The 13,998-nt window shown below is 40.0% G+C and overlaps 1 protein-coding gene across 1 annotated transcript in view; it reads right to left on the bottom strand.

The window, feature by feature from the left end:
- VGLL1 (vestigial like family member 1) overlaps positions 1–13,998 on the bottom strand; it is a 33,093-nt gene that overhangs the window by 14,102 nt on the left and 4,993 nt on the right. Inside the window, exon 2 of the mRNA XM_016127516.2 lies at positions 3,229–3,447. Coding sequence (XP_015983002.1) covers positions 3,229–3,430 — 202 coding nt within the window. The 5' untranslated portion in view covers positions 3,431–3,447. The remainder of the gene's footprint in view (positions 1–3,228; positions 3,448–13,998) is intronic.

The raw sequence follows: 13,998 nt of genomic DNA, 5'->3' as shown, positions 1-13,998 counted from the left end.
TTGGCCTGGCCCCAGATTGCCTGATTCTAAAGCTGTACACCACACGATACTCCCTCTATACGGTGACTCCATCTGTGGCACACAGGCAATACCTTGTAATTCAAATCACAATCTCATTCACTCAAGCAATATTTATGGAGCACCTTTCATATGTCAGGCATTGGGCTAGGTACTTGGAAAGCTGCAGTTAACAGACCAGAGTCTCTGCTGCCATGTAATTCAGAGTCTAGGGGGTAGGAGGAGACAAGAAAGAAACACATAAATACATAATATACCTAGTGGCGACAAATGCTAAGAAACAAAACAGGGTAAGACAGAGGGTGACAAAGTGAAGATTCTATTTTTTAAATAGATTTTTCAGAGAAGCCCTGTATGAAGAGTGGGCATTCAAATGGAGAATTGAATGAAGAAAGGGGAAAGTCATGTAATTATCTGAGGGAATGAACATTTTTGGGAGAGTGGAAAGAACATGAAAAGGGCCTGAGGCAAGACTGTGCTTGGCATGTCCTATATAAATAACAAAGAGGCTAGACTGGAGTGAGTGAGTTGGAAAATTGTATAACATGAGATCAGAAAAATAACAAGGGCCCAAATGAGGTTGGGCCCCATTAAAAACTTTAGATTTGATTCCAAGTGAAATGCTACGATATGACTTTAATTTTAATGGTATCATTCTGATCACTATCTTGAGAATAGACTGCAGGGGAGCAAGGGCAGAAGCAGTGAGACCAATTAGGAGGCTACTGCAAAAATCCAGAGAGTAGATTAGATGATGGTTTGTCACACCAAGGCAATAGCAGTGGAGATGGGAATAAGTGGTCAGATCTAGGATATATTTTGAAATTAGAGCTTACAGAATTTTTCAAAGGACTAAACATGGGGTATGAGATAAAGATGAGTTAAACATGACTTCAATTAATTACAAGGATGCAGCTGCCTTTTACTGAGATGTGGAGACTATGAACAAAGCAGGTGGAGGGGGAGATTAAGAGTTCAGTTTGGAATTTGTTTTGTTTGAGATTCCTATTAGATGTGTGAAGTGAAGGTATCAAGTAGGCAACTTGATAGACAGGTATAAAATCCATTCTGGACTAGAGCTATGCATTTGGAATCGATCAGTATACAAATGGTATTTAAGACCAAGAGACTGGAAGAGATCCCCCAGGGAGTAGGTTTAAGATAGAGGAATTGTCTGAGACCTGAGTCCTGTGGCCCCCAAACATTTAGAAGGTAAATAGAGAAGATCATCTAGTAAAGGAGACTAAGAAGGAGTAGTAACCAGGGAGATAAGAGGAAAATCAAGAGTATGATGTTATAGAATCCCAGTGAAGGAGGTATTTCCAAGAGGGAGCAATCTACTACAGCGAATGTTGCTGATAGGTCACATAAGATGAGGACAGAGAGGACCATTGGATTTGGAAAGTGGAAGTCACTGGCTAGCTTTGATAAGAGTGGTTTCAAGGAGCGATGAGGATAAAAGCCTAAGGAGTGGATTTTAAGGAGCAGTGGTGGAAATAAAGAGGACAAAGTATACATGGACACCTCTTTTGAGTTTTGCTGTACAGAAATGTGTCAACAGTTTGAGAGTTGGTTTTATGTCAGGTTAGTTTTTACTAGGCAAGCAGGATAGAGGAAGCGAGGGACTATAGATGGATAATACTTACCAGGGAGTGACTGGAATGAATCTGAGTCAATGTATTCAGATCTAGATCAAAGAGTCAAAGAGCCGAAGAGCCAAATATGGCAGACTTGTCTGTGCATGAAGAGCCTGAGGTTTTGACCCTTCTGAGGAGCTAGATAGATGCTCTGAATCCCATTTACCACATACCAATTCCCCAAATGATTCAAGATCAGTCATTCTTGCTCCTGCTCTGAGGTACTCAGTACACTCTTAGATATCACCTCCCCGCTTCTCCACCCACCTCTTTGTACCCATTTAAACAATATCTTCCATAGCATTTCCTTTAGTATGTGCTGCTACCATCCCCTTCCACATGTTTACTTAACTCAGAGCTCTGAGAAAATCACGTCATTTGCTGGTAAAAGAATTTCTAGGAAAGAAGTCAATTCTGCAAAGGTGAGTATAGATATCTACCAACTTCTTGCCCAGACTCAAAGATCAAAGACAGCATGATGGTGTCTGAAAACAGGTGATCTCTTCCCCTGCAGAGGCCTCACTTGGAAGCATATACATCCTCCAATGAGAGCAAGGGATTCAACATGTGTGCTCAGCAACTGCCATAAAGAGCTCTTAAAAAAATCAATGAGACCCTGGTCTATTTGCACATTTCAAAAAAAAACTGACAAGGAACCTTATCGACTCACATCCAGCTGGCAGGGTGACTTCTCCATTAGGCACAGCAGGCACAGACAGTGCCTAGCACCCATGAATAATTTTAGGTGCCTATGAAAATGTTTTAACTTCTTTTAAAATTGGAAGAAAAAATAAAGATAATAATGATGATAAATATATAAAAATGAATCCAGCTTGGGTTATATTTGTTTTTATACAAGTGCAGCCACGAAATGTCTTTTTTCATATTTTTTATGGAATAAGTTGGCCTACGAAGGCAAAAGTGTCTAGGGTCCATGAAAGCAATACTGCAGCCCTTCCAGCTTAATTTTTATGTCTTTCTTCAAACCTGGATATTTTTATGAGCACATTTTGACATAGCACTTGAAATAACTGTTTTGAGATGCAAGAATGCATTTTTTGTTTGTTTTTAATTACCAATTAGTGTATGAAATAGACAACCCCGATACTGTAAAGGATGAGGAGAAGGATGCAGCAAAACTTCATCTACTTCGTTCTGGCCCTGCCCCTGATCACCAGATCATCCACTATTAGTTGAGGAGTCTGCATGTACCTATATGGGACACACTTTTTCATATCATGAATACTTTGGTGTTTCCGCCCCTGTTAGGCCAGTAGTAGTAGTAGTAATAATATTGATAATGGTGACAATAGCAAACAGTCGTGGTGCTCTGATGCTGTAGTGAGCAATGAACCCAGCATTTAACACAATTGAGGAAACAATGACATAGGCGGTGATTTGATTAAACAGTGTTCATTTTCACATTAAACTTCTAAAAAAGGGGTGGCAGCTTCCAACTAGACAGTGTGACTTGCCTTCAGAAAATATACACATGTCTAAGTGCATTAAAAGCAGCAGAGAACCGTCTTTCAGTGATAGGGAATTTCAGCCTTCTTCCTCTCAACATGCTTACCATTCTTCAGGACCACATCTTCACTCTGGCTCAAGGGGCTCAATTCCTGGGGGTTCTTGATATTGCTCAGAGCTCTGGAGAAGTGTTCATCCACTACACTGCTGATGTCCCCTTGGAAATAGGTGAAAAGAACACACCGGGAATTCCACTCGGTCTTTATAGGCCCCTGCATCTGGGAGGCACTCGTCTTTATTTCTTCCATTGTGGCACAGGTGACAGCTATGGATTAAATGAAAAATATTACTGGCAATATTTTTCCAAGTGGCTTGGTTACAGTTTGGTTGAGCGGAGCAAACAGTTTGCTCTTATTGAGTACAAGGCTCAACAACCAGTCTGTGCTGGTCTGAGGACCAGCTTGTCTGATCAGTGTTCAGAGAACAATAAGACAGAGTTCTAAGAAGTGCTGAAGGGGTCCTTTCTTACAAAAGAATAGAGTTATCTAGCAACATGACTAGAAGAACATCAGAAAACAGAAAAGAAAAAGAGACCAAATTGCAAAGTAACCTGCCTTCTGGAGAAGCGCCTTCCCCCTCTCAAACTATATGTAAATCCCCCTAGACAAAGGAGTGAGCTCCCCTGTAGAGCTGACTAAGCGATCCAGTGGGTATTTACAATTTCCCTTTTCATAGTAAGCATTTCTTTTCACCTTAAGCACTTCCATGCAAGATAATAAAACACATCAAATTCTCACACTCTGCCAGATGCCAGAGATTATGTATAATAGTGGCCTGCTCCCACTCCCCACCACAACTTAGAAACTGGCTATTACTAACCACACCAGTCCTAAGGCCTCCAGACACACATTTTCTGAACCAAATGCAGATTTTGAAACACACACACACACACACACACACTTTTACACTAATATATTGTGGCGGCATTGGTGAAAAGCACCTGAAAGATTATCAGACTGTCAGCTCTGCTCACCACCATATCCTCTGCACCTAGAATAGGGTCTGCAATTGAGTAAGATATTCAATAGCTGTTTGCTGAATTGCCTTAAACTTGGCCTCCATCATTTTATCCTACCTGTGAGCTCTTTGAGCACAAAGGCTGTTCTTTTGCACCCAGGCCAGAAAATGGCACACAGCAGTCACTCAAGACATGCCGTGGCCTTCCTTTAACTAAAAAAGTAGTCCAACTGAATGCCCCTTTACTTTTGGCCACCCAATCTGACTTCACAGTGCTCAAGCTAAAGATACTTTTAATCTATTAATTATTTTGAATATAATAAAAAAGAGGAGAGTTAAATAGCCTGTCTCCCTCTGTAGTCTAGGAGAGATCCTTGGGGATGGAGGCCTGTTTCTTATTCATTTCTTTATCCTTAGCACCTAGAAGAATGCAGGTGTTTAGTAAACAATAGCTGAATAGCTGAACTCCATTTCATGCAGAGACAGCACAATGCAAGGAAATCATACTAATTAGGAGTCAGGAAGATCTGGGATTGTTGGCTTTTGAGAAAGGACTCAGTCTCTCTGGGCTTCAGATTCCTCTTGGAAAAAATAAAAGAGATTGGAATATATAAACTCTGCAGCCTATTCTTTTATGCTTTTGCTAGAAGCATCAACAGATTGTGATGGGCACATTAGGAAGGAATCTAGCAATGAGCAAGGGACTCTTTCTATCAAGTTTTCCTTTCAAAATCATTCTAGCCCCAGTCATAACTGGACTGTATTGTCTACAGCAACCTTTGATTGAGCACATCAATCTGTTTCATGCAGTCCATAGCTACACTAAACATAACCAGGCACTACCTGAAAAATGAATCCATTACATCCTTATTTCAAAAAATATATGAACAACCACTTTGAGAAATTGTTTGGCAGTTTCTTACAAAGTTAAACGTACGCTTACCACATCACCCAGCAATCCCACTTCTATATATAGTCAAGACAAAAGCAAACGTATGTCTGCACAAAGACTTGTACATGACTGTTCATATAGCTTTACTTATAATAGCCCCAAATTGGAAACAACTTAAATGTCCATCACCAGGAAAACAGACTAGCTGTGACATTTTCATACAATAGAAAGTTATTCAGCAATAAAAAGGAACAAATTACCAATCCACATAACAGCATGGAAGAATCACAAAGACATGTTAAGTAAAAAAAAGCCAGACAGAAAAGACCACATATTATGTGATTTCACTTATATGAAACAGGGACAAATAATCTCTGGTTATAGAGGCCAGAACAGTGGTTGCCTGTGGGGGGGAGATTGGGAAGGGTCAGGAGTGTTGAGAATGTCTTACATCTTAATAAGGGTGAAGGTTATATGTGGATGTTTATATTTGTCAAAAGCCGTCAAATTGTATACTTAAGATCTGTGTATTTCACTGTAGTTAAATTATTCCTCAATGAAAAAGCATATAATATATTCAGACACTCAGAGTTGTAGAAATAAAGCAAAGTTGTTATTCTTGAACACATTATGAGATGTCAGAGAAAGTCAAGCACAGTATGATATGTGTGTGTGTGTGTGTGTATGTATAATTTTAAGAAGCCAAACTTGTAAAAATAGAAAATTGGCGGTTACCAATGAGTAGGAGTAGGGGGATAGGACAGATGTTGTGTAAGGATACAAACTTGCAACAAGTAGTAAATAAGGACTAAAGATCAGGTGCACATTACAGTGAAATATAGACAACAATGTTGTATTATCATCATCCGTCAAACCTGCTAAGAGACTAGAACTTAATTATTCCACCTACTAAAAAGAAAGGATAATTATGTGACATGAGAGGTGCCAATTATTGCTAAAAATGGCAATTATGTTATAATATATGAATTTATAAAATTAACACGTTGTACACCTTAAAGTCACACAATGTTTTATGTCAAATATATTTCAAAAATAGCAAAAAAATAATAAAACAAAGGTGTTACAAATTATAAAGTAATAGTAAATGTGGAGGTAGCACTTTTTCTAAAGCTACAATTTACAGAATACCTATGACTTTGTGCCAGAAACTATACATATGTTTTCTCCAATCTTTACAACCCTTAAAGTAGATATTATTATCCCCATTTTAGATGAGCAAATTGGGGCTTAGAGAACGTGAAATAAACTGCCTGGTCACACGGCTAGGTGGTGGCAGACCTGCGATTTGAACCCACATCTCTCTTAGCTTCAATGTCTATCCTTTTCCCACTGTCCCTTACTGTGTATCTGGTGGGACTAATAGTTCTTTCCCCTCTGGGCCTCAGTTTCTCCATCTACCAAATGTGAAGGTCTGGCCTCTAGTTTCTAGGAAAACTTGAGCCAGGACTCTAAACCAGCAGCCATCAGGTTTCCTTTAGGGAATGCGGGCAGATCATCTGCGTGCTCCCTTGGGGCTTCTCCTTGAAGCCTTTCTTTGCAAGAGCCGCTTAGCGCCTTTGTAGGATTCTTATTCTCAGAATTGCCCATGGCCAGTGCTCTAGGCTTGGGCTTGACACAGCTTGCAATCTATCTTTGCAAAGTCTCCCTGAAGCCATGAGGGAAGCAGCTGGGTGAACACTTGGGACCTCAGGGTCTTGAAACATGCTCCTAGTCTCCTTGGGTAGAGACCACAGGCCACCTGGCCACCACAAGAAAGGGTAGAGATAGAGAAAGTCAGAAGCAACATCTCAGCCCCCAACACCGTGGAGGGCTCAGACCGTAAGCAACTGGGGATCCTAAATAAACCACAAGTATGCCCTGTTTTCCTCCCCAAACACATAGGAATGTATTTGAAGCAAAACCATGGGCTATTTTCCCAATTCAGCTCACAAGCAGTTCTCTGGGCTGCACTCAGACCTCATTGGACAAGATCTGTTTTTGAGGGATGTTAAAATTGTGAGAAATGTTATTGGGATTAATACTTTGCAGAACTGCATCCCGCTGCACCTCTGGAGAAACTTAAACAGTTTCATCCTCCGAAGAGCCCTCTGCGAAGGGTCTCTTTATTCATTAACGAATTGGTCAGGGTAGGTCTGGCTTAGAAGAGGATGCTGCAAAGCTGGAACTACGGGGATATCAGTAAGGCAGAAGAAATAATAGGACCTTCCTAGAGCAGATGTTTTTGTATCAATTCCTAGCTTGTAGTAAAAGCCTCTTGCCGACAGAACCTCAAGGCCAAGCTTTGCCAGCTGTGCAGTGAGAACAGCATAATTACAAAAGTACCTACCTTGCAATTTCTCCAACACACAAAATATACAGACACCAAATTCTTCCAAGTAGACCTTGAAATATTGCACAGCTATTTTAACAAATATTTTAATCTCCTGCACAAATGTTTTAACACAGAATCCAATGCCAACTCTTCGACCTCAACTCTACCACAGTCTGTCTGCACAGACACACTAACCACCCTTCCGCAAAACGGTACCCAGCACCCGGGGGTGGGGTGGGGAGTCAGAGAAGTTGTCACAATGATGAATTGGAAAAAAGCCCCAAAGGGACCAGATTGTATCTCACCGAGCAAAGTATGTGATGCTCACTGCTCCCCCATGCCTCCTCCCCCCTCCACTATGCCCCGACTCTTTCCCAATTAAATTTCCATCCTTCCCCTATCAAAAAAAAGTCCCCAGCTTCTCCTACCTTAGTTCTCAACCATCAGCTGAGACAGAGCAAGATGTAGATGCCCAAGCGATGGCTGGGCAAAAGTGCAGTTTTTAAGGCCAGAGCTCTCTGACCCCCTTTAGAGCAGCTTAGTGCTGACGGAAGCAGGGGTTGGGGATTTTGTACCCTCCCCTCTCTGTTTTCTGCCCCTCTGCAGGGCTATACGAGACATTTCCTGCTAGCTATCTATTAAGAATGCAGAAAATGCACTCCAACAAGTCAATCGGGTTGGGCACCTGCAGGAATGAGGAAAATAGGTAGCTCTTTTTTATTTCTTTCTTTTGCATTAAAAAAAAAAGCACTTAGCGACATTGTCTCTTAAAATAGGCGACCAATTGTTTGCCCGGAAACCACACACAGAGTCAATAACATCTGAAACATCAGTTGTGGGACTTGGATTAAACTGATGTCACTATTAGTCTCCGGAATTGATAGTCAGTTTAATCCATCACTAGTTTTTCCCTCTCTCCCCACGGTAAGAGAAGGGGAGCCCAGACCCGTAGGATTCTGGACTTGTCAGTACCTCTTTGAATCTACAATAGATGAAGCAGTTTAGGGACTCCAGCTAGAGGTTTGCAGCACAAGGTCCCAATCCTCATTTTGAAAAATCCTCAGTATTACCTCAGGAAGTGTTACCGTTATTTAGGCCCCAAACCATAGAGCCAATCTTTACTTCCTTCATTCTGTTTCAACAATATTAATTTAACAAATATTTATTAAATACCTACTGTGTGTCAGGCACTATTCTGGGAGCTCTGTTCTATAGGGAACACACAGACAACATTCCTGCCTTTGTGGAATAAATACACACACGTCCTATGTTTGTGTATACATACATATAGTAGATGTATATGTAGGATGGCAATAAGTACTACGAAGAAAAATCAATCGGGAAAATTTAGCCAAAAAAAGAAATAAAGAGTGCCAGGGTGAAGTGATAATTTATATAATGTGGTCAAGAAAATATTTTCTTATAAGACAAAATTTGAGCAGAACCCTGAGGTAAAAACAAACAAACAGAAAACAAACAAACAAAACAGACCACCAAGTTGATACCTGCTGTACTGATATCTGAGGGAACATCAAGTGCAAAAGGTGAAATCATGCTTCTTTGTCTGTTCACAGAAGGGTGAGGAGGCCAGCGTGGCTGGACAGGAGAGAGTTAAGCGGGGAGACTGGGGCCAGATCACACAGGGCCTCCTGGGCCATGCTAAGGCTTTTGACTTTTCCTCTAAGTGAGAAGGAAACCTTTTTAGGCCTCTCAGATCTCAGGTCAGGCGTTCTTTCTACAGGGAAGGCTCTGGACTAAGTCAGGGTTCCTTATCAGAGACTCTCCTAGTATAGTACCAGATACCGATTTATTACCATTGCAGTCATATGTTTATTTGTGACTATTTCAGTAATTTCTCTCTCCATCACTACTCATGCATTCACTTATTGATTTTGAGGAGTCTTTGAGCCATCTAAGAAGAGATGACTGTAGTCAGTAAGGAGAGAGGTCTGAGTTAGCAATATAAATCTGGTGGCTGATGATATATAGATAGCTACAGAGGCCTTGGGCTCTAACTCACCCAGGGAGAGTAAAGAGTGAGACACAAAGAACTAGGACCAAGCCTGTGTAACCATAGCATCTACTAGGCAGGTAGAAATGATGATCCAGCAAACATTACTAAGAAAAAAATCAGCAAGGAGGTGGGATAAAAATCAGGAGAGTGTTAGTATCTTAAAGTTCAAAGAAGAACATGTTTCAGGATGATGGAACTAGTCGCATGGGTCAAATGCTGCCGAGAAGGGGGAGAATCTGATGCCGGAAAATTTTTCTGTTGGATTTAGTAGCATGGAGGTCATAAGTGACCTTAGTGAGAAATTGAGAGATGTCTGCTGGAGTGTAAGGCCAGAGGCAGATTCAAGCGGGATGAGAGAAGAGGAAAATATTGGCAATGTGTAAGGTACTTTGCATAAATTTGGAAGTGAAAGAGTGTGAAAAGATAGAGCAGAAACTGGGAGTGGGAGTATGCAGGGTGAAATGAGTTGGCTGTTCTTTTTTCTTAAAGGGATGAATTTTGACATGGTTAAAGGCCAATGGAAAGAATCCAGTTAAGGGCAAGAGGTTGAATATACTACAAAATGAAGGTATTATTAATAATATAAAACTCTGGAGAAAGCAGGAAGAGAGGATGGGATCAAAGTCCAGGTGGAAGGATTGGCTTTAAAATAGGAGGGACAGTTCTGGTGTATGAGGAGGAAAGTCACACAGGACGAGCACAGAGATATATGAAATGTATAGCCTTGGTACCTGTGGTAGCTATTTATCTACTTATTTTTAGTGGTAGGAGGATCGGACTAGGAGGCAAGAGATCTTGATTCTTGTGTGCGATCTTCCCCTAAAAAGATTCATAACTTTAGGGAAGTTATTTCTTATTTCTTTGCTCATTTTTAAAATGAGAGTGCTCTGTTGAAGGAGCTCTAAGGTTTCTTACAACTGCGCAATTCTAAGCAAATTAAGAAAAGGTGAAATTTAAGACAGTAGAAAATTAACAACTTAGAATGTTCACTTTTCTTATTTTCAAATGCACGTGCTCACTTTCACTTCAAGGTTATGGACTGAGCCAATGTAGTTAATCTCATTTTCCTCCTAGGACCCCACTAAAATGCCAGAAGGAATATAAAAATAAGAAGGCAAAAATACAGAGTAGTTCTACAAAGCCAGAACAGGTATCAGCAGCAGACCAGAGGAATGAAATGTCTGATGGTTGGTTATTCAGTGCTCTCAATGGGCCAGCTACTTCACTAAACAATTTGCATGTATTAAACCACTTAAATAATTCTACAAAATAGGTATTATTATTATCCAATGCTAAAAATGAGTAGAGTCACAGAGAGGTTAAGAGCTCGTTCCAGCCAGGCAGTCTGACTCTAGAGTTGTATGCTAAACCACTGTTTTATAATCTTTAAGAAACAATAAGAAATTTCTGCAAGTTATGATGTGGAACCCACACCCTGCTAACACAAGAATAAGAGAAAGATATTGGAAAAATGATTATGAATCTTCCAAATAGAGCCCAAGAAAAAGCTAAAAATTCTTAGGGGCTAGGAGTTACAGTGTCATGGAGCAGAAAGCAGTGAAGTTAGTTAAGGGTCTGCCAAAGAACTGGGCTATTATCCAACTCTGTGCACAGTGAGAACCTCTTAATAAAGAGACGGAGCCCAGAGTGAACTTTGTCATTGGAGAGAGAAATAGGGAGTATGCCGATAATTTCAGGGCCACTATAAGGATATGGGGACAAAAGGCATCTTGGCAGTTAAATCCTCTAAAGCACTAATATGACACTTTCCCAACCTCTAGCTGCAATCTGTTCCCTATCCATGCTTCATAAATGGTATATTCCTGTTGGCACACCCCAACTATTCACCTGCACAGTTCTGCCACATTCAGAGAGAAAGCCTGTCAGGTGGATAGGGACCTTTACAACTTCTGAGGACCTCAAACTAGTTGCCAAAATGTAGCAATCTAATCTTTCATATAAATGGTCAATTACCATACATTCAAGGAAAACCAAGAGCATGATAGAGAAACACTAGGATGAACAAGCAAAACAACTGACTTCTGAAGGAAAAGTTGATGTGGACTATATTTAAAATTTCTAAGTAGTATCTTGAGAGCTGTCCAAGAGAATATTGCATCCATTGAACAAAATTAGCCTGCTATGGAAAGGAAATACTCAGAGAATAAGACAGAATTCTTACAAATTGAAAACAATTGCCAAAATAAAAGAGGTAAATAGCGATGGACATAACTGGAAAACTGTCCTGGTACCTCGGAAGCTCAAGTTATGGAAGATCAGTGGGACAGACTATAAAGTACAAAGAGGAATTTCATATTTTTAAAGATTTCAAATCAGTAGGGAACAGATGGATTAATCAACTGATGGTATTAAGATAATTGGCTGTTCACTTGGAAACAAATATTTTAAACCTCAATTATCCCCCTCCTCTCCCATTTCAATTTCTGCTTCTATGCTGAATCATTTCTATCATCATTCAAGTATGTCATGTATCTCTCATATTTAACAATCTGACCGCCTCCATTTCCATTCCTCTGTCACCCTTCACAGCAACACTTTCTAAACTTGTTGTCTGTGACTGATCACTCTCTTTACTTCTCGCCTTCACTTTTACTCCTAAACCCACTCCAGTGAAGTTTCCATTTTCACCATTCTGATGTATCGGCTCTTCCCAAAGTTGCCAATCATTTCGATGTTACTAAATTCAATGACTTCTCTCTGTCCTTATCCTACTCAATCTCTTAGAGGCATTTAGCAGGATTGATCACTCCCTTTTATTCTTCAAACATTCCCTTGGCTCCTTCTATGGCACTACTCTCTCTTGTTTTTCTCTGACTTCACTGGCTCCTTTCTAATCTCCTTCACTCAATTTCGAAATCTTGGATTGCCTCAGGGATTGACTGCTTCTGGGCTCTTTGATTCTATAAGCTCTCCTTTGATGATCCCAGCCCTAGAGTTTTAAATATCTTCTATGTAACTATGACTCTGATATATATCTCTAAACCCAGACCTCTCCTCTAATAGGCATCTCAAACCTAATATATTTAAAACTGAGCTCTTAATTCCCCTTACCCCAATTTGTTTCTCATGTTTTATGCAAAGATAAATACCATAAGATATAAACATACAAATTAAACTATTAAAGTACAAAAAGAGTGTATAGAAATGTACATGTGGGAAATATATTACAATACATATATTACACTGGGGAAGGTCTTCCTAAGCATGACACAAAGCTCGGGAGTCATAAAGAGAAAGATTTATCAACTGACACACAGAAAACCTGTGTGCCTAAAACCAACATAAAGTTACAAGAGAAAATGCAGACTGAGAGAAATCTCTTGCAGTACCTATAACAAATGGTTACTATCTATAATATAGAAAGAACTTTTAAAAATTGTTAAAAAAAATACAAGCCAATAGAAAACTTGACAAAGTCTATGAATAATGAGATGCAAGTGGAAGAAATGCAAATGATTGGTAAATATTTGAACCTCTGCTTAACTTCACCAGTTATTAGGAAAGTACACACTCAAATGGTATACTATTTTCAAGGATCAGATTGGCAATAAATTTAAAGGTCAATTACACATAGTATTAACAAAAATATGTGGGAACGGAACACTTTAAACCCTTTTTGTGAATGGTGGTATAAGTTCACCATTTTTGGAGGGCAATTTGGCTGAATTGATCAAGATTTAAAATACACATGGTTTATAATGCAGCAAACCTTTATGAAAGATATTTTAAAGAATACCAAAAGATATTTAAAATTAACTGGCATTTAACAAAAAATTTCTGATTTATAACAAGATAACTACAAGTAAGTTATAAAGTTTCAACATGAACACTGGTTTATCTGTGCAAACCTCTAGAGAGACTGACAACACTTGGTATTTACTTAATTTAAAAACAAAAATAAACCAAAATAAAGAATGTCAGTCTATAAAGAGATACAGTAAAATTCTCCTTTAATTGGATGGGTAGAGCCTGTGGCAATTAAATAAAGCAAAGCTTTCCTGAGGAGGGGGATGGGGAAGAGGAGGTGCTGGGTGAAAGGAACTTCTGTAAATAGGCTTTCAGTAATCCGGTGGTAAGGTATAGAAGGGGAGGGGAGGCATTCTATAGTCCTGTGATTAGGTCTCAGTCTTTCAGTGAGCCTGCGCCTCTGGAATGCCAACTTCACAAGTATTTCTCAGTTTTTTTTCCCCGCCCCACTTAGGTAGGACAGGGAGCTAGAGTTGGGTATTTCCCTTCCCCCCATCCGTTAGGCTCTGATAATGTCCGATCAGGTTAGGCTCTGGTAAACTCGTTTCTCTTGAGGGCTGGCATTAAGAACAATTCCTTTTCCCCTCCATCTGCTGGAAACGTGAGGGGATTTTTCTTAGATATTCACTGTGAGAACCTGATCGAGCTCCTGGAGGTAAACTCACAAATTGTGGGGACTCGCCGATGATTGGGTCTCCTGGAGTTTTTTCTCTATCGGATTTGTCTATACCCAATTACACTTCATATTTCCCTGCCCTGGCATTGCTTCCATTGGAGGTGTCTGCTCCAGTGAGTTGTGATTCTCTGTTTGTGTCAGTCTCTTCAATTTGGGGGTAGCGGTTTGCCCTGTGAT

The sequence above is a fragment of the Rousettus aegyptiacus genome, unplaced genomic scaffold (assembly GCF_014176215.1).
Source record: "Rousettus aegyptiacus isolate mRouAeg1 unplaced genomic scaffold, mRouAeg1.p scaffold_m13_p_9, whole genome shotgun sequence".
Classification (NCBI taxonomy): domain Eukaryota; kingdom Metazoa; phylum Chordata; class Mammalia; order Chiroptera; family Pteropodidae; genus Rousettus; species Rousettus aegyptiacus.
Note: the sequence above shows the minus strand (reverse complement) of the source record. Positions and strands in the feature narration are given on the sequence as shown.